The 21865-nt window shown below is 38.0% G+C and overlaps 1 protein-coding gene and 2 long non-coding RNA genes across 5 annotated transcripts in view; 2 read left to right on the top strand and 1 right to left on the bottom strand.

Moving 5' to 3' along the window:
- Window positions 1-21865, bottom strand: part of LOC139118504 (uncharacterized) — a 263409-nt gene that overhangs the window by 63172 nt on the left and 178372 nt on the right. The gene's annotated exons all lie outside the window — the stretch shown is intronic.
- On the top strand, window positions 523-3560 carry LOC139118227 (uncharacterized). 2 transcript variants are annotated; one of them, XM_070681509.1, is made up of 3 exons: window positions 523-1098; window positions 1829-1962; window positions 2832-3560. In XM_070681509.1, the coding sequence occupies exons 1-3, from the start codon at window positions 1089-1091 to the stop codon at window positions 3255-3257; spliced, it is 570 nt and encodes a 189-aa protein (XP_070537610.1). In that variant the 5' UTR covers window positions 523-1088; the 3' UTR covers window positions 3258-3560. The 2 variants fall into 2 exon arrangements, with proteins under 2 accessions (XP_070537610.1, XP_070537609.1); XM_070681508.1 differs by having other exon boundaries at window positions 533-1098; window positions 2829-3560.
- LOC139118226 (uncharacterized) lies at window positions 3780-6263 on the top strand. The gene is made up of 2 exons (XR_011548643.1): window positions 3780-4418; window positions 5092-6263. It is a non-coding gene; the product is annotated as an uncharacterized lncRNA (long non-coding RNA).

Genomic DNA, 21865 nt, shown 5'->3' with positions numbered 1-21865 from the left:
CAAAAAAATGCAGAGCTTGTGCCTTTGAACACAGCACAGTAGCTGTACAACTATAACAACAAGATCACACAGTAGCATTCCCTGAAAATACAGTGTTCTGGTTCCTGCTAGGGCTGTGTAAAAAATCATTTTATTTCTCACATTTCTAAAACGACGAAATGATAACAATGACAACCAACATCCTTAGATAGTTTTACAAACCCATCTCACATTCATGATGTAACTCTTTAAACATTTGAGTATTAAACTTTTGTAAATTACCCAGAATGCTAATATCACACCTACCCTTCTAAGATCCCTTTCGTGGATATTTGTTTATCTTTTATTCTTGTTGTAAACATGTCTGTAGAGTTGTGTTGACTTCACACATTTACTACAGTTTATTTTTGATTGCCAGTTTAAAATGTCTTTAAAGTTTGCGTTGACTAATAACAAGTCTTATGAAAGTGATTTTCACTTTATTAAATGTGTTTTGAAAGTGTTTTTATGACCTGAGACAATGACTGTCTCAAACATTTCCTGCTACCGTCATGCAAACACAAAGCCTTAGCTTTGATGCCCTATAACCACATGCATTCGCGTCAGGAATCCTACCCCCGCACTGAGAAACAATGGGACCATAAAGATAATGTAAAACAGTTTAATCAAAATGCATCTCATCTGCAGACCATAGTCAAACCATGGTCACTTGTATCATTTTATTTTCGAAACTGCTGCTCGTTCCATCCTTGAAGCAGGGTCAAGATCATGGAGGGTAGAACACCGGCAAACAGTACTGTCAGGCAGTCGGAGACTTGTCAAGCTTCAGTATTTGCCTATGATCATACATAACCTTTGTAATAAAATTTGGTACGTTCATAAATGTCAATGAGTGTAACCGTCACAGTAGGGTGCAGTATTAGGACAAGTTTGATAGCATGCTTTGAACTTTCTTTATTTCAGCTCCAGCCTTTGCACTCGTTGAATTCAAGGAAGACAAGACACTGTCGATTGTTCCAACAAAGAAAATAGTGCATGGAGACCCCATCGCATTGAATGTTGTCAGTGTCAGATGTTCAAACGGGAAAAATTATGAAGCAGTGGTACTTATGACCGACGGTAAGGTTGTCGTTTATTCACTGCTATTTCGTAGGAACGAATATTACGTATCGTAGTCGTCTTTTGTCTAACCATGGAGCTACCAAAAGACGTAGTGTACTTGAATACTTGTCCGACTAAGGCCATGGTACACGATCATGTTGTCAATTTCTACCCCCTAAAAATACAGAAGGCTTAAGTAAATGACCCTAAAGTTCTTCGACCAACGTTAGGTCTGTTTTTCACAGGACTGGTAAAACCGTTGAAATTATCAATATAAGGATCCATCTGGTTTTGGTTTATAAACACAACTTACGCAATTGACCAGACCCGACGCTGTAATTTGTATTTTCTGCGCATGCCCAAAGCTGTTACGATTAGTCCCGAAGTATACCAGACTCTCCCGAGCACTGATCAAACCGAGAAAGGGATTAGTGTGATAGTGGCGCTTGATGTTTATCGGCAAACAAAGGCAAACATACGTAGCGCACAGTGGAGACAATAGAGTTGTCACTCTTTTTGACAGCTCCATGGTTTAACATCGTCATAACTTTTCAACTCTCTTGGCAGCAAAATGACGGGCCCCACTTATGTGTACAATATTTAAACTTGATGGAATAATGACGCCAAGATCGAGATGTGCTGGTAAAACTAACATACGAAACATGGAGAATGTCTATATTATAGATAGGCTCAAGATATTGCAAGTATGGAACCTTTTGTTTAGTACTATATTTTTTGAACTTTACAGATAAAAGGAAACAGTTAGAGACGTATGAGACAGCTTTGCTGACCGAAATGAATCAACACGCACAAATACAGCAAGGACAATCCAGAGATCCGAAGGCTTGCAAGAGACTGAACTTTGCATCGGAAAAACAAAAGGTAAATCCTATTCTGGATAAAATACAACAGTTACAGTGCGGTTTAGTCAAACGCTGTGTAAAAACAAGGTCCCTCCTGAACCGTGGTCAAAACATGTGGGCAACACACAAAGCCACGTATTCATAATTACTCCTTGTTGACCGTTTTCTTATCGTTTAAATCCTACTTGTGCACTGTAACAACTCCCTTTGCCGCCGTGTACGCGAGTTACACATATTGACAGCATAGCGCAATCACGTGAAATCACATGTCATGAGTTATTTATTTCAGAGCTTATTCTGGTTGTCCTCGGCAAAATTCGTGTAATATTTTAGGCAAAAACACTAATCTCGTGTGAGATAGCAAATTATATATACCGGCCTTTTCTTGGCCTGATAAATTATGCTAGGAAACACTGTTTGGTTGGACGACAATGTCATGTAATTCAATGGAGGCTGCAGGACGATGCAAAAAAAAACATAAAAAACTAACAAGTAGAAATGCTAAATTTTGATGGCAACAATTACTGTGTGCTCTCGCCTTACGCATGGAAATTTTCTCAACATTTATGTTTCAAGCTAAACTGTAGCGCAAACAATAGATTTAAGAAACGCACATAACGAGTGTGAGAACACGGGCGCGTGTGTACAGCCTTTCTTTGGCAGGCCCAGTTCATTCGAAACTAGTATTCATTCCTTTTTTCTTTCATTACAAAAATGCCCATGGCAGAATAAATCGTCAAACAGTTTTATCAGTTTTTCTACACGTCAAGATTATAATCTTCAAGTGTTTATCACCTTGGTCCTTCGAAAAACATGTATTTAAGATAGTGTATTTGATTTTGAAATCGAGAACACATATTTACTCTAGTTTACATTTGTCCCCAGAAGAACCTGCAATGTGAAAAGGGCAGTCCAAGCAAGCGTCTCAGAATGGAAGAAGATAGAGCTGACCAAACCAATCCGACGGAGGAGCCTTCTACAGAAGAGCAAGCATCAGGTTTATCCACAACTTCACCCGGAGAGCCAGCACCAGAGCAACATCGAGAACAGCCAGCTATTTCGTCAACACCGCTTAACAGTCCGATGCGTGGATCTGTTGTCGTTAACGTGCCGCCGAGCCCCGTCGTCATCGCACCATGCAGCAGCAACATCGTTAGGAGACTTGATGCTCTCCTTGAATGCGTCAACAAGATTGCCGACAAGCTGAGCGAAAAACAGGCAGTGGACAAAGAACCGACAGCGACATGCATCACCACAAAATCCTGCCACCGGACATGCCCCCGAGTTGATGCAACAGACATTTATAGATGCTGACATCGATGACGGGCCAAAATACCTCTCAGACTAGGTCCTATTTAATGAATACAAAAAAGCTGATGGTCAAAGGAGACGATTTGCGGCCAGACTTAATAGATTATTATTTACCGTAGAGGAAAGACAAAAAAGCAAAGTCAGTGGTAGTAGAGGGAAAGAAAAACTGAATGAAAACATAATTAATTACATTCAACGCCAAGCTTTTAGGTTTTTTTCATCATCGCCTGGGGAAAAGTTGACCGAATGGTCGACTTGCATCAAAAGCATCGACGAAACAAACAGGGCTTTAAAAAAAAAATAAAAAAAAACAAACTAAAATATGTGTCCTCTTAGATTTAGATTACACGTACGTTTGTGTTTAGTAGGTTTTCATAATTTTTCACAGACACCATTGTTTTATATGTTCATTTCTACGTTATTTTACGAATTATATGAGTTTTAAGGCCATTGACAGTTTTTGCTGTAATCATGACACTTGATATCTGTTATTTCAAATAAAGTATTCAGAATTTCTAAAAACCACTGTAAAATCAACAAAAAATGTAATTTTTTACACGTGACCGGAAGTTAAAATTCAAATTTAAAGTCTAATTATACATGCAAATAATTTAAATCGATGTATTTCAACTTCTCATGGACGGATTTCAGTGAAATTTGGACGAAACTGCAGCTTGAGAAGCCAGAAATAATGTCAGTGTGACTGTTCTATAAATATAGAACGCATGGTTTGATTGGCCACTTAATATATGCAGACATAGGCTGACCCTGAAATTCGGCCAATCAGAGCGCTGCTTTTATCTAGCTTTTGGAACAGAAATGTTTGTGTGAAAGACGCCATTGCAGTGTATTGTTCTCCACCATCGGCGATCAGTTCTTACTCTCTAGCGGCCATGTCAAGTACAAAAAACCAAAACGGAAACAAAACTCCATACGAAGAAAGAAAAAAAGATTTCATGGAAACCAATATACACCAGTATCCTTGTCTGCAGCCACAGGGGATGCCATGGGTGATGCCGATAGTGGGCCTATATCAGCTTCATCATCATCATCATCATCATCATTGACCAGTGCCAGTTTCAAAAAACTTTCCTCTCACTTACCATCTGATGGACAGTGTAACAGTGAGCAGAGACAAAGCGGAGGATCCCTTGAAGGTTTCAGGTTAGTTTTATTTAAAATTGAACAACTTCGGAATATTGACTTTTCTCTTTGACTCCGCTGTAACCTAGTTGGCTGTATACGTGCACAGCAGTTGCATGTTTTTTTTTTATTACCCCGGAAAAAGTGAGCTTGGAGTTCTTGGGATTATGTATTTGCCAAAAGTATAGACATGTGATAGATATGATAACCGATGTGGTTATAACTGAATATGAATTGTTTTTAAATTGATTTTTTTATTTTGTGACACTTAGAAAAATGATGACGTATGCATTTTTTCACATCCATTTACACGTTTTAGTAAATATTGATGGATGTATCATAATGCAAATATGTGCGTGAAGCCTGATGAAATGTGCCTACACTTTGCATTTATTTTTGTGATAATTGGCAATACTAGTGTCTTCGGAAAGTTTCAGAATGATCTTGTATATGAAGCTGAATGGATTTGTATCTTCCTATTTTCCTAAGTATTTGTTTGATTTGCACATTCCCATTCTGTTATTGGTAGTTGATACAAAACATAAATCACATGTTTAATTTTTGCTTTGATGTCAAAAATTTGAACGGTCTCATTTACGATAATTTGAACATGATTGTCCCAAGAAATTTACAGTCATGAAAGACATCTAAGTAAAATATTTAAAATGTTTTTTTTTATCTTTTTTATTTTTAGATTGATTGATGTCACAATTTTGCAAGCTGCTATTGCACAGAGTGCTGTATGCAAAACCTGTGGTCATGGGGGATGTTCCTCACTGAAAACCTTGATAAAAATGGGTTGAGCAACATATCTAACACTGCAATGTTGTGACTTGCCCAGCAAGTACAGATTTCTATTCATCATCAACCTGTGCAACAGTCATGCATTTGAAGTCAACCGCCGTTTGGTTTGGGCATGTCATCGATCGGCAAAGGACGCTCTGCCCTTGAACCCTTACAAAAAAGTCCTACAGGTTCCCTGTAGGACCCAAGGATCCCTGCAGGAGTCCTATAGGGCTACCTCCCTTCTATAGCACTCGTCCTATAGGACAACGCCTGTGCTGTAGGATTTATGTGTCATGTCTTATAGGTTCGTACTAGTCCTATAGGCTGATATTTGTGCCCTATAGGACACCCTACAAGATGATTCTGCCTGACTTTTAGGACTGTAAAACTGAACAGGTAATGTTTGAGTAATGTTTACAATTATAATTATTCCCTTACGAATATAGTCTGTAGAATTTCACACACTCTCATATACCCTTTCTCAAAAGCTATTTCTATTTACACACACATGCCAGGAACATTACCATATTCCTTTTGCCATTTGTACATGTCATGGCTGTACAGAGACAAAGACTCTCTTTGTTAGATCCCAGGTCAAGTGAGCTGACCTGTGCCTTGGCTTTGTTATGTAAATAGTTTCCTGCATTTACAATGGGCTGATTACATAATAGTACAGCAACGCATTATTCATTTGCACTTGAGGCAGTGCGACAGTGAACATGCATGGCTCCTGTTCCTGTAAAGTACTAAAGTTCAACTCCAAAATGCATGGAACATTACGATCCAAGGTCCATTACCAAGATTCTAACAGTGTTATGGAGAAGGGAGCTCACTAATATGTCACAACTGCAAGGATCGACATTGCAGCATCAACTGAACTGACCTCTAAATTACGTGAGTTAAGATACACATCTATTCAGTTAATAATGCACTTGGCTGAGGTGACAAGTCAAAGGTAGACCTTGCATTCATATGTGTAGGTTGCTTTATATTTTGTAGTCCCTGTATGTTGCATTGATTTCTGTTTTGATTGATTGTTAATCTTAATTCCTTTAGAAATAAACTACATGTTTATAATTACTTGTTTTGTAAGTTGACTGACTTTTTGTGAGTTTTGCAGTTATTCATTGCATTGGTACCTATAGCAAAATCAGAAGGAGTTATTCCTTACTTAACAAAATTTCTGCACTCTTTTACAGAAGTTTGTTTGCCTTGTGCGAGTTCAATCTCTTAGAAAGTATGATAACAATATGTAAAGCATATTCTGTACCCTATAGAGCTCCCTATAAGACCACTATAGGGCTCCCTATAAGACCACTATAGGGTTCCCTATAAGACTCCCTATAGAGCTCCCTATAAGACCACTATAGGGCTCCCTATAAGGTTCCCTATAAGACTCCCTATAGGGCTCCCTACAAGAACGCTATAGGGCTCCCTGCAAGACCCCCTTTAGGGCTCCCTGTAAGACCACTATAGGGCTCCCTATAGGGTTCCCTGTAAGACTACGTTCCAAAATCCTGTAAGACTACTACTGCCTGATGTCCTATAAGACCCTACATGCCTCTACCCTATAGGACTGGTATAGGATATTTTTGTAAGGGAACTCTTGTGTGGTGTATTGAATATGCCCTCACCCATGTCTAGAGATGCGTACAATATCACCCTTACTCATATTAAAGATGCTGCTGTTATGGTTGGTCAGGAGAGTATGCACAGGGCAGGAAATGAGGTACATGTAACCCACAACAGACCAGCACATGACACAGTAGATACTACTGCAATGCTAGATGGTACCTGGAGAAAGCGGGGACATTCCTCTTTACAAGGAGCTGTGACGTGCATATCCATGAGTACTGGTAAATGTCTAGACTATGAAATTCTAAACAAAAGATGTTGGGGGTATGCTCGCTGGGAAGGTGTTGAAGAAGACGATGAAACCTACCAAGCATGGCGTGCAACGCATGATTGTGGTATTAATTATGAAGGTTCAGCACCATCTATGGAGCCAGAAGGGGCAAAGCAAATTTTTAGTAGATCAGTGGCAGAAAGGCACCTTCGCTATACAAAGTATGTAGGGGACGGCGACTCAAAATCCTATTTGGAGGTCAGTAATGCCAGACCTAATGGTAACATCGCTATAGAAAGTTGGAGTGTGTGGGACACGTTCAAAAACGTATGGGAACTTCTCTACGTAGAAAGAAAAAAGAGCTTGGCAGTCGGCGCTTGCCAGATGGTAAGACGATCAGAGGTAGAGGGCGTCTAACTGACAAAGTTATTGATGAACTCAATGTCTATTATGGTCTAGCAATCCGTCGTAACAAGGGAGATCTTGCTGCAATGAGGAGAGAGGTGATGGCAGGCCTCTATCACAGTGCGTCCACCCTCGATAACCCACAACATCAGTTCTGTCCACAAGGCCCAGAATCGTGGTGTAAATGGCAGGCTGATAGAGCAACTGGTCAGCAAACTTACCAGGCCCGATTATCCCTCCCTGAGGCAGTGGTTCAGGAAATCAGGCCAATCTATGAAAGACTCTCTACTGAGGCCCTTCTACGAAAATGCCTTGATGGTTTCACACAGAACTGCTGTGAATGTTTGAACAGCATGATATGGCAGCGCTGTCCAATTAAAGAAACCATGTCTGGTGTGAAACAATTGGAGTTCAGTGTAGCCCATGCTGTTGCCAGTTTCAATGATGGATCTATCTGTAATTTGGCATTAAGGTGCGGAATTGTGTTTTTTATCGTTTTTAGAAAGTTTAGCTGGAAGTTTAGAAAGCTAAATTAGAATTGTCTAAATCTAAATCTAAACTTAGAAAGTTTAGCCAGAAACGATAATTATCGCTTTCTAAATAGCGTTCTAAATTTAGAAATTAGCTGAAGTTAGAAAATCGGGCCTCGAGTGAAAACATCTTTCCAAGGATATATCGGATAAAAACGATAATTATCACTTTCTAAACAGCGTTCTAAGTTTAGAAATTAGCTGTAGTTTAGAAAGTCGGGCCTTGGGTGAAAAAATTGTTCGAGGATATATCAGATAAAAACGATAATTATCACTTTCTAAATGGTGTTCTAAGTTTAGAAATAAGCTGAAGTTTAGAAAATCGGGCGTTGGGTGAAAAACTTTGTTCGGGATATATCGGATAAAAACGATAATTATCACTTTCTAAATAGCGTTCTAGGTTTAGAAATTAGCTGAAGTTAAAAAATCGGACCTTGGGTGAAAAAATTTGTTCGAGGATATGTCGGATAATATCAGGAAAATACTGTATCAGTTTTGCCAAGCGGCAAATCCAAAGCTCAAATGTGATTTTTTCCATAAACCCGCGAGAAAAGCACCCCTTATTGAATTGACCATTGCAACGGGCAAGAATTGAATGTCATGAAGTAGAGAAATGTGGCTCTGAGTGAGCGATGACAAAAAATTGTGAATGTTTATTCTTTGACCGTCAAAAACAAAGACTGTCAAATAGCCACCGCTAGTGGATAAACCAGATGTGTGACGTGAAGACGAATGTAAATAACCATACTGCCACAATTCGCATGACCAAGGTGTGTTCAGACACAGACAAGAAGTGGGTCAGTTAGTTCCACGACAATCGTGTCCATTGTGGTGCAAATTAATGCTAATAGCCTTATCAGTGCCTCATTAGCATTAACTTGAACATGGTCCCTCCACAAAAGGACCGTGACTTGAAGCACAAATTGACGAGCGCGATCGTAATTGAACACACCTTGGTCATTAGAACTGTGGTAGTATTGATCCATTTTTGGTCTATTGGACAAGTCCCATTTCGAGCTTTGGATTTTAAAACTTGCTTCTGGGGGAAAGTGATAGTATTTTCCGGGTTCTACAGGTAAACTCCTACATACTCACACTTTTTACTTTAATTAAAACACTTGGGAATATACAGATGACAACAGAAACGTTGTATCAACCTTTTTTTCCGACATATTCTTGGAAAAGTTTGCGGGACTTCATCTCACGCACTCCACATTTCACTGTGAGCACGCAGCTTGGAGATGGCACTGAGCCTGGCCGGCAACACTTTTGATAGGGCCAATGCATTAATTTGGAGGTACTATCTCGTCGGTCTATTGGACAAGTCACATTTTAGCTTTGGCTTTTAGAACTTGCTTCTGGGGAAAACTGATAGTATTTTCCAGGTTCTACAAGACTGCTCCTACAAGCTCACACTTTTCCCCTTGAAACACTAGGGAATATATAGATGACAACATAAATGGTGTACCAACGTTTTTATCCGATATATCCTTGGAAAATTTTTTCCACTGCAAGTCCGACTTTCTAAACTACAGCTAATTTCTAAACTTAGAACACTATTTAGAAAGCGATAATTATCGTTTTTATCCGATATATCCTTGGAAAACTTTTTTCCACTCCAACCCCGACTCTCTAAACAACAGCTACTTTCTAAACTTAGAACGCTATTTAGAAAGCGATAATTATCGTTTTTATCCGATATATCAAGGAAAAATTGTTTTCACTTCAGGCCCCATTTTCTGAATGATTCAATCTTTTACTGTGAGCACGCAGCTGGAAGATCTGGCTGGCAACACATTTGATAAGACCATTAGCATAAATTTGCATTAATCAGCACAAATGGACGCGATCGTTGTGGACAAATCTCAACACACCTTGGCAACCACAGGGGCAACACGTTTGATAAGGCCATTAGCATTAATTTGCACCATTACTTAATCTGCACAAATGGACACGATCAAGATTATCTCAACACACCTTGGTCATTTGAACTGTGGCAGTATGGTTACTTTTATGTACATTCGTCTCCACGTCTTATATCTGGTTTATTTTTCATAACACGTAGTCTAGCCGGGTGGTTATTTGACAGACTTTGTTTTTGACGGACAAAACAAATATTTACAATTTCTCTTCACAAATTGTGTTTATGCTGACTCACTGTCACATTTCTCTACTTCGTAATATTAAACTTCTTGCCAAACGCAATGGTCAATTTTATAGGAAGTATGCTCTCTCGGGGTCTATTGGACAAGTCATATTTGAGCTTTGGATTTTAAAACTTACTTCTTGGGGAAACTAATAGTATTTTCCTGGTTCTACAAGACTACTCCTATAAACTCACTTTTTGCCTTGAAACACTGGGAAAACATTACAATAGAAATGCTGTACCAAAGTTTTTATCCGACATACCCGGTGAGTTGTTTCTCAACGTAAAGCTCAACTTTCTAAACTACAGCTAATTTCTAAACTTAGAACGCTATTTAGAAAGTGATAATTATCGTTTTTATCCGATATATCCTTGAAAAAAAAAATTTCAACCTAAGCCCCGACTTTCTAAACTTACAGCTAATTTCTAAACTTAGAACGCTATTTAGAAAGTGATAATTATCGTTTTTATCCGATATATTCTTGGAAAACTTTTTCCACTCCAACCCCGACTCTCTAAACTACAGCTACTTTCTGAACTTCGAACGCTATTTAGAAAGCGATAATTATCGTTTTTATCCGATATATCAAGAAAAATTGTTTTCACTTCAGGCCCCATTTACTGAATGATTCAATCTTTTACTGTGAGCACGCAGCTGGAAGATGGCGGCCTGGCCAGCAACACATTTGATAAGACCATAAATTTGCATTAATCAGCACAAATGGACGCGATCGTTGTGGACAAATCTCAACACACCTTGGCAACCACAGGGGCAACACGTTTGATAAGGCCATTAGCATTAATTTGCACCATTACTTAATCTGCACAAATGTACCAAAGTTTTTATCCGACATACCCGGTGAGTTGTTTCTCAACGTAAAGCTCAACTTTCTAAACTACAGCCAATTTCTAAACTTAGAACGCTATTTAGAAAGTGATAATTATCGTTTTTATCCGATATATCCTTGGAAAAAAAAATTTCAACCTAACCCCGACTTTCTAAACTTACAGCTAATTCCTAAACTTAGAACGCTATTTAGAAAGTGATAATTATCGTTTTTATCCGATATATCCGCGGAAAACTTTTTCCACTCCAAGCTCGACTTTCTAAACTACAGCTAATTTCTAAACTTAGAACGCTATTTAGAAAGTGATAATTATCGTTTTTATCCGATATATCCTGGAAAGAAATTTTTCAACCTAATGCCCGACTTTCTATTCTACAGCTATTTTCTAAACTTAGAACGATATTTAGAAAGTGATAATTATCGTTTTTATCCGATATACCCTTGGAAAACTTTTTCCATTCCAAGCCCGACTTTCTAAACTACAGCTATTTTCTAAACTTAGAACGCTATTTAGAAAGTGATAATTATCTTTTTTATCCGATATATCCTTGGAAAACTTTTTCCACTCCAAGCCCGACTTTCTAAACTACAGCTAATTTCTAAACTTAGAACGCTATTTAGAAAGTGATAATTATCGTTTATATCCGATATATCCTTGGGAAACTTTTTTCACTCCAAGCCCGACTTTCTAAACTACAGCTAATTTCTAAACTTAGAACGCTACTTAGAAAGTGATAATTATCGTTTCTATCTGATATATCCCGGAAAAAATTTTTCAACCTAAGGCCGACTTTCTAAATTTCAGCTAAACTTACGCTAATTTCTAAACTTAGAACGCTACGGTCATGTGACAAGCGTCAAAGTGACAGGTTACATGTCTACGTCGCTCTGAGAAAAACGCTAGTTTGTATAACTAGTCGGCGAGCATTTTGGTTCAAAGTCGTTTTACGAATGGGTCTCGACATTGATGCTTGGAGAATTCGGATAGGCTGTTTTGTCCAACCAAGAAATTGGAGAAACGTATCCGTCGATTTTTACTGCCCAACAACGACATGGGCGTATGCAAATGAGTTGGCGTACCGCCTCATGGCCTGCTTCATGGTATGTACTTTCACTATTGTTGGTGCAGGTCTACTGATCTACACAACAAATCTATACTGGCAGTGGCTGGAAGACAGTGGAAGATTATTGCTTCTACATGTAACAACAAATTTCTGTCAGTCGAGTTTGACAACTGAAAGTTCATTTTGGAAGAGTTCAAGCTGCACTCCTCAAAGACCGACATCGGAATGTTGTGCGATACAGGTGCGGAACATGGCGCTATCCATGTTTACAACCACTGATTGCTCCGATCTTGGCATGCCGTTTGTTGTGCGATTGTTGCAACTAGCGGGTGATATAGAGCTCAATCCCGGGCCAGAAAAGGATATCATCCAAGCAATGGAGTCACTGAAAGAAGATATACTCAGAGAAATGAAGAAAACAGGAAGAGAACTAAGGCAAGAAATGCAGGACTTGAAAAATAACCAATCAGAACTGAAAACTTCGTGTTCTACTTTGAAAAACGAATTCAGTGACGTAAAGAAATCTGTTCAATCAATCCAGTCAGAAATCAACGAACTAAAAGAAGATAACCGTGTTACTGGCTATGACCTTGCTGCAGTATCGCAAAAACTTGACGACATTTGCGAACGGTTAGATAGTCTGGAAGATGATACTGACAGATTAGAGTCTTTTTCGAGAAGAGACAACGCCCGGTTATATGGTGTCAGCGAAGAAGAAGGAGAGACTTTTGAACAGTGCAAGAAGAAAGTTGTTACGATCTTGAATGAAAAGGCAAACGATAAGATATGGGATGACAGGGATGTAGTTCGAGCGCATCGTGTATCGGTGAACTGGAAAGATCAACCTCGTCCAATCGTCGTAAAGTTCCATCATTTCGACGATAAATTAACCGCACTGAGAGCAAGGCAGAAATTGAGAGATATCGGAGTAGGCATTGGCAACGACTTAACGAAGCGACAACGAAAAACTTTGGCAGACCTTAGAAAGCAAGGCAAGTATGGATACTACAAGAACGGCAAATTGAAAATTTCTGACAAGAGGACAAGTGACAATGAAAGTTCGGTACAGAATGAAACGACTGTGAACAGTAATTTGCAACGTCCACAGACAAGACTACGGAGCCGAATGCAAGCTAGAACGGACTAGGGACTCGGCCGCGGCCAAACTTAGACACGGTAACATTCTTAACATGGAATGTACAAGGTCTCAAAAATAAATTGTGCTTTGATTTTGCCAACTATGTTCTGAACTTTGATGTTGTATCTTTCATTGAAACATGGTCAGAAAGTGTGTATCAGTTTGACACAAATTTTCCAGGTTTTCATGTTTTTAACAAGATACGTAAGAGAACTACAAATATTGGTCATATCCGGGTGGTGTATGTACAATAATTAGAAACAATCTAGTTCCATACGTCAAACATATTGAATCAAAGCTTCATGACTGTGTTTTCATATTGTTTAATGGCAATATTTTTGCCCTTGAAAAAGATGTATTGTTTTGTTGTGTGTATATCTCACCACGCTATTCAAAAGTTTATGACAACTTGTCTTCTACAGATGGCATCGAATTACTTGAAAATGAATTGTCTGATATTCTTACAAATCTTCCAGAAGTGTACATTATTGTTACTGGTGATTTCAATGCCAGAACTGGTGAAGAACCTGATTATATTATGAATGACAATCCAGAGTATGTAATAGATTCCACATATGGTTATGACAATGACCCTTTCAATATGGTACGAGTGTCAAAAGACAAAGATGTAAATTTGTATGGACGTTCACTGTTGTCATTATGTTGTACCTACAATTTGCATATTTTGAATGGTAGAGTTGGTTTCGATGCAAACAAAGGAGAATTCACATGTGTTGCCAATGCTGGAACAAGTGTGGTTGATTACACATTGGCGTCTTCAGATCTTTTCACAAATGTCAAAAACTTTTCCATTGAACTACGTAGCGAATCAGACCATTTTCCTATGTCATTTTCTTTAGCAGCAACCTTTATGCCATTGAAACCAAATACAAGGAGTGTAGTACATATGGGTGACCATGTTTTACAAAAATGCACCTGGCGTCCTGAGAAAAGTTGGGAATTTTCAAGCCAATTACAAATATATATGAAAAATCATCATTTCGAAGATAAATTTTTAGATCTTTCTGTTGATGTAAACAATTTATTGAAAATGTACATGATGCTCTTATGAGTGTAGCAGAACAATGCAATATGGTGGTTAAGGAGGCGTCGTTGCCCATGTCAAATCAGAGGCAGCAACCTCCTTGGTTTGACAAAGAGTGTGCTTTTTTGAAGAAAAAGAAGTATGGTTTACTGAGAAAATTTAGAAACAAGAGTGATACAACGGAGTTGAATCTTTACAAAGACGCTAGGGATGAGTTCAGGAATACCTGCCGAAACAAAAGACGTAATTTCTTCAGTGAGCAGAAGGCAAAACTGGGTGTTCTTGCCTTCACAGATTCAAAACAATTCTGGATGACTGTGAGACGTGCTACGTCTATTCGTATTTTTCAAAAGACTTATAATATTACACCAGAAGTATTTTATGATTATTTTAGAAATCTTTTTGTAGAAAATGTATCTGTTGAAGATGATTTTCCTCTGTCTGACGAATTTAGAAGTACCTTGAGTTCAGCAGATGAGCCTGTAAATGATATAGATTGGGATATTCTCAATGGGCCGATTACTAATGATGAAATAGAAAAGGCAATCAGAAAACTGAAAAATGGTAAAGCAGCGGGTCCTGATTTGCTCTTAGGAGAGTTTTTTAAATCTACAAGTTCTTTTTTGATACCTTACTTAAATGTCCTGTTTAATAGACTTTTTGACGCAAGTATTTTTCCAAAAGATTGGTCGAAAGCAATTATTGTCCCTCTATATAAAAGTGGTTCAGCCGACTCTCCTGAAAACTACAGAGGTATATCCCTGTTAAGTGTTTTTAGTAAAATTTTCACTTCCATTTTGAATAGTCGTCTCACATTTTGGGCTGACGCATTGGGAAAGATTGATGAAACTCAGGCAGGTTTTCGACACGGTTATTCTACGATAGATAACATCTTTATCTTACAGTCTGTTATTCAGAAATATTTATCAAGAAAACGTGGAAAATTTTATTGTGCCTTCGTTGATTTTTCTAAAGCCTTTGATACTGTTGAACGTCAAAGACTGTGGTTTATACTCTTACAGGGTGGTGTTAAGGGAAAAATGTTCAAAATGTTGAATGCCGTCTATAAAGAAGTCAAATCTTGTGTACGTACAAATATGCAATATTCAGAGTACTTAGTTGCCCTGTTGGTGTCAGACAAGGATGTTTGCTCAGTCCATTTTTGTTTTCCTTTTCATTAACGAGTTGACACAGGAGATACAAAACAGTGGACAACGTGGTATTCAACTCTCTCCTGATTTGACTGAAATATTGTGTTTACTTTTCGCTGATGATGTAGTTCTCTTTTCAGACACAATTATTGGTTTACAACGTCTTCTTATCTGTTTGAGTAGTTATTGTAGTAAATGGAAATGACAGGCAATCTGAAAAAGACGAAAATTGTTGTTTTTAAAGCTGGAGGATATCTTTCAAAACACGAAAAGTGGTTTTTCAATGGTGATAGTGTTAATGTTGTATCCTATTACAAGTACCTGGGTGTTATGTTTTCTTGTAGACTTTCTTGGTCTGTGGCTACGAAAACAATCGCACAACAAGCTAAAAAAGTGCTTATGAGTATACATAGAGCGAGTAAAAAGACAGGCTCTTTCTCATGTGATGTATATTTTAAGATTTTTGATGCTATGGTCTTACCAATCCTTACATACGGTTCAGAAGTATGGGGATACACACAATACGATTACCTAGAAAGATCCAGTATCTAGCATGTAAGCTATTCTTAGGAGACTCATGTAACACACCAAATGTTGCCAATTTAGGTGAGTGTGGCAGATATCCTATTTATCTGCATATAGCGTAAAAATGTGTGAAATATTGGTGCAGGCTTTTAAGAATGCCAAACGATCGCTATCCAAAGAAATGTTACCAGATGCTTTATTATATTGACAAGTCTGGTACGAGGTTAAAACCCACATGGGTACATCATGTGAAAAATCTACTCTGTGTAATCTACATGATGTATGGGATAACCAGGAAGTTCTTGATGAGAGCATTTTTATGAGTACTTTTATAGAGAATTTTAAAAGTTATTTGTATAATACCTGGTACAGTGAAATATGTACTCTCGACAAACTTTCATGTTATCGGGAATTTAAGAGCTCTCTTATACCGGAAAAGTATCTTTCCACTGTGAAAATTAAGATACATATGGTTATGCTAGCCCGTTTAAGATGCTCTTCTCATCACTTACGAATTGAAACAGATAGGAAACTAAAAAATGATGTACATGAACGAATATGTTTGTTATGCGATAGGAACGAGGTTGAAAACGAGTACCACTTTGTTTTACTGTGTAACTTTTTCGATAGTTTAAGGGTGAAATATATTCCCCGTTATTATTTCAATCCTCCGACAGAGAGAAAATTCATATCTCTGATGCAATCACTTGATCCTAATATAATCAGCGTCTAGCAGCATTTACATTTCATGCTATGAAATTAAGAAAGAGACTACTGAACAGTACTAAGATTGTTGAGTACGTTTGTGTACTATGTACCTGTCAATTTATGTACTTTCCTTCATGTAATGTTAGAGTGTATTGGGCCGATGGCCTTAAATCACTGAATAAAAGACCTTATAAGAAACTTAGAACGCTATTTAGAAAGTGATAATTAGCGTTTTTATCTGATATATCCTTGGAAAAAATTTCAACCTGAGTCCCGACTTTCTTAACTACAGCTAATTTCTAAACTTAGAACGCTATTTAGAAAGTGATATTTAGCGTTTTTATCCGATATATCCTTGGAAAAAAATTTGCAACCTAAGTCCCGACTTTCTAAACTATCTAAACTTCAGCTATTTTCTAAACTTAGAACGCTATTTAGAAAGTGATAATTATCGTTTTTATCCGATATATCCTTCGGAAAAAATTCAACCTAAGCCCGACTTTCTAAACTACAGCTAATTTCTAAACTTAGAACGCTATTTAGAAAGTGATAATTATCGTTTTTATCCGATATATCCTTGGAAAAATTTTTTCAACCAAAGGCCCAACTTTCTAAACTTTCTAAACTACAGCTAATTTCTAAACTTAGAACGCTATTTAGAAAGTGATAATTATCGTTTTTATCCGATATATCCTTGGAAAAAAATTTCAACCTAAGGCCCGACTTTCTAAACTACAGCTAATTTCTAAACTTAAAACGCTATTTAGAAAGTGTCAACCTTAGGCCCGACTTTCTAAACTACAGCTAATTTCTAAACTTAGAACGCTATTTAGAAAGTGATAATTATCGTTTTTATCCGATATATCCTTGGAAAATTTTTTTCAACCAAAGGCCCGACTTTCTAAACTTTCTAAACTTCAGCTATTTTCTAAACTTAGAACGCTATTTAGAAAGTGATTATAAATGTTTTATCCGATATATCCTTGGGAAAAAATTTCAACCTAAGGCACGACTTTCTAAACTACAGCTAATTTCTAAACTTAGAACGCTATTTAGAAAGTGATAATTATCGTTTTTATCCGATATATCCTTGGGAAAAAATTTCAACCTAAGGCCCGACTTTCTAAACTACAGCTAATTTCTAAACTTAGAACGCTATTTAGAAAGTGATAATTATCGTTTTTATCCGATATATCCTTGGAAAAATTTTTTCAACCAAAGGCCCGACTTTCTAAACTTTCTAAACTACAGCTAATTTCTAAACTTAGAACGCTATTTAGAAAGTGATAATTATCGTTTTTTTGCCGTGTTTATCGTTTTTAGCTAGTTTAGCCCCCATAGGGAATACACGTAGTTTAGAAATGGCTTTCAGGAAAAGACACAATTCCGCACCTAACTCGCACGAATTGCTCAGAGTTAACGACAATTAGCACACCGCAAAGTGAGAATCGAAAGGAGACAGCAAAGAAGAGCAGAAGAAGAGAGAGATTTGGAAAGAGAGGGGGAAGTGTATGCACCTGGAGCATTCTAAACCTTTCTTCCCATTTTCCTCATGCCAGCTCTTCAATAAACAAGTCATTGACAATGACATAGCCCCCACTTGTAATAGGAGTATAAGTCTTGATGGGGCAGGGAAATGTGGTCATTAAGAAGTACACTGGAGTGTATATGTTCAGATCTATGGGCACATAGGTCTATATTGTTGTTCCAAATTTGAAACACATGAGGCATGTCTAAGTTATGGTTCTAAATCAGGAAAAAAGATCAGACCTCTAGCTGTATTGGCCAGCCAAGAAATACATATGCGCTTAATAAATGAGGTACAAGATGTGACATCTTAAGGTGGTTGGAAAGGCTATTTTTGCATGAATTCTTTTCTCAGAGTTAATGTCAAGTTTCAAGTGTTAGAATCAAGATATTTAGTTCAAATTTTCAGGATAACTCCCTTAGTCAATATTTTCTCCAAAGAATATAAAAATTCAACTAAAAATATTGTTTCCTTGCTCTGGAATCATATTCTATTCGCGGTAATTCTTGTAACTCAGAGCTATTTTGCATTTGGTAGAATATTTCGACTGAATCACTCAGCCTTCATCAGCTGTTGTGTCATTGTGAATAGTACGATGACGTAACCGGTCTGCTGACAGCAGGAGGGCATTGTAAACTGCTGGAATTTCCATCCCTTCATCCCTATTGAGGGCTGGCTGTTGTGCTTTGATTTCAATAGCCTCTTTCACTCTGCGTTTGATGCAATGATCTTCGCATGAGATGATCTTGACATTTCTACCGAATGCAAAATAGCTCTGAGTTACAAGAATTACCGCGAATAGAATATGATTCCAGAGCAAGGAAACAATATTTTTAGTTGTATCCTACGCCAACTTGGGTGTGAAGCCCTACATCAAGTCAGGAGAGGCGAAAAAACTACATGTAAAACTTGCCCGTTGGTCGAACCACAGACATTTCAACATCCGTTGCTGCAACAGTAATATTATGCCGAACAGCCTAAAGTTGAAGACAACCGTTAAGGGCACAATTTATGCAAACGTCATCATCCACAGAGCTGAGAAACGCTTATTGAATGAACGAATACGACAGTGTAACTTCACAGTGAAGAAGATTAAGGAAGAGATTGAAAACATCAAGACACAGCTAGTGACGGAATTGGAACCGGAAATGTGGGAAAGAATTCGCACGGTCTATGACAATGCGTACGAAAAACAGTTCACCGAGTGTAGAGATCGCCAACAACAGAAGTATGACCATCTGGTAGCCCAACGGAATGGAGATGACCGGAACGGGGACAACTACCTTACCACCCACATCAATCCGGATAAGTGGGTTGTCAATCTTTCAAATAGACAGTTATCACCGTACTTCATAAAGGTATGAATTTCTGCGTTACTCCACTGTCTGTGCCTGTTCAAGAGATCGTTGCATCTACTGAAGTTGTGTGTAATCAAATGAAAGATAAGTCAGAAGCGGACAGTTTACGAGCAGATGTTGTAAAGATATTAAAGAATAGTAAACCCCCAAAGAGTGACATAACAACAGAAGAAAGGAACGCCATCGCACAGTTGTCTAGAGACCGTAACATCGTGATTTTACCAGCAGACAAGGGTAGGTCTACTGTGATTTTGAATAAAGAAGAATATAAATCTAAAATGAGCGGGTTAGTGAACGACGAGACCACGTATGTAAGACTCAGAAATGACCCCACAAGAAGAGTAAAAAACAAGTTAGTCAACACCTTGAAGAGATGGAAGAAAGACAATAAAATCGACTTCAAATTGTACAACAAATTGTATCCTACATCAGACGTAGTGCCTAAATTGTATGGCCTTCCGAAGATTCACAAGAAGGATTCACCTCTCCGCCCTATAGTTTCCAGCATTGGTGGTGTTATGTCTAATACGGCAAAATACCTAGCCACTGTCATCGGCCCTTTGGCTGGAAAAACTGAACACCACATCATTAACAGCACTGACTTTGCTAAAAAATTAAAGGGTTGGAGGTTCCACCAGGACAGAAGCTAATCTCATATGATGTGTCAGCCCTATTTACTAGCATTCCAGTAGACCAGCCCTACATGTTATTAAGACAGGTTAGAGAGGGATAACACCCTGAGTGACAGATGTGACCTGAGTGTGGAACAAATTGAGGAACTACTACGCCTGTGCCTGAATAGTACATATTTCATCTATGATGGCCAGTTTTTCCAACAAAAACAAGGGGCGGCGATGGGTTCTCCAGTTTCTCCAATTGTTGCCAACTTGTACATGGAGCATTTTGAAAGGAGAGCCCTGGAAACAGCATGTAACCCACCATCATTATGGTATAGGTATGTTGATGACACATTCACCCGTCTAGGTGACCTTGACGTGGATGAATTTTCCCAACATCTGAATTCCATAGATCCACATATTAAATTTACATCTGAACAGGAACAGGACAGAAGACTACCGTTTCTGGATACGTGTATTCACATCAATGATGATGGCTCCACTAAAGTTACAGTGTACAGAAAACCTACCCACACAGATCAATATCTCAATTTTAAATCCAATCATCATCTCGAACACAAAAGATCAGTGGTCAGGACATTGTTTCACAGGGCTCAATCAATAGTCACAGAAACACAAGATAAGCAAAAAGAAGTTGAACACGTCAAGAGAGCTCTCAGGACCAATGGATACCCAGAGTGGATGTTTAGGATCCCCAGAAGGAAGGATAAACCCAAGGACACAGACAAATCAAAGAAAGTCAACATCAATGTAGGCATTCCGTATGTGAGAGGCACTTCTGAAGTGTTACAGAGGGCTTTTAAATCCCATGGCATCAACATGTACCATAGGCCATTCAACTCCATGCGACAAATACTTACCCACGTCAAAGACAGAACGGAAAAGCTAAAAAAGTGTGGTGTAATTTATCGTGTTAAGTGTGAAGTCTGTAACCAGGATTATATCGGGGAAACTGCTAGACAACTAGGAACGAGACTCGCGGAACATCAGAGTCGAGAAACCTCTGCAATTTATGAACACTGCAAGAAGACAGGACATTCAATCAATCCTGACAATGTCAAGATCATCTCATGCGAAGATCATTGCATCAAACGAAAGAGGCTATTGAAATCAAAGCACAACGGCCAGCCCTCAATAGGGATGAAGGGATGGAAATTCCAGCAGTTTACAATGCCCTCCTGCGGTCAGCAGACCGGTTACGTCATCGTACTATTCACAATGACACAACAGCTGATGAAGGCTGAGTGATTCAGTCGAAATATTCTACCGAATGCAAAATAGCTCTGAGTTACAAGAATTACCGCGAATAGAATACTTTAAAAATTGTATATTTGCAGCCATGATTTTGAAATATGACACCAGTAAATATTAAAATTTAATTTTTCACATTTTTTTTTCCATTTTTGAATTAATAATAATTGGATAGTATTAATATTACCAAATTAGTTATAAATATGTTGACACTATTTATTGTAAGATTTGTACGGCAGGATTTGTAAATAAAATTTGTTTTTATGATTTTACATGGGTTTATATATCAAAAAATTATTAAAAATTCTTTCAAATTTCAAAATGTGATTTTTCAAAAAGTACTTCAAATACAGGAAAATTGTGCCGTACAAATCTTATCAGTAACCTTGTCAATAGGCTGTAAAAATTCCATGTCCATATCTCATTTCAAAGTTGGATTAAATTGGTATACATTATGTAGGAAAACTGTTATTCTGTCAAAAATGTTGCAAACAAGCCATA

Source organism: Ptychodera flava, chromosome 19 (assembly GCF_041260155.1).
Source record: "Ptychodera flava strain L36383 chromosome 19, AS_Pfla_20210202, whole genome shotgun sequence".
Lineage (NCBI taxonomy): Eukaryota > Metazoa > Hemichordata > Enteropneusta > Ptychoderidae > Ptychodera > Ptychodera flava.
This window is presented reverse-complemented; position numbering and strand designations above follow the sequence as displayed.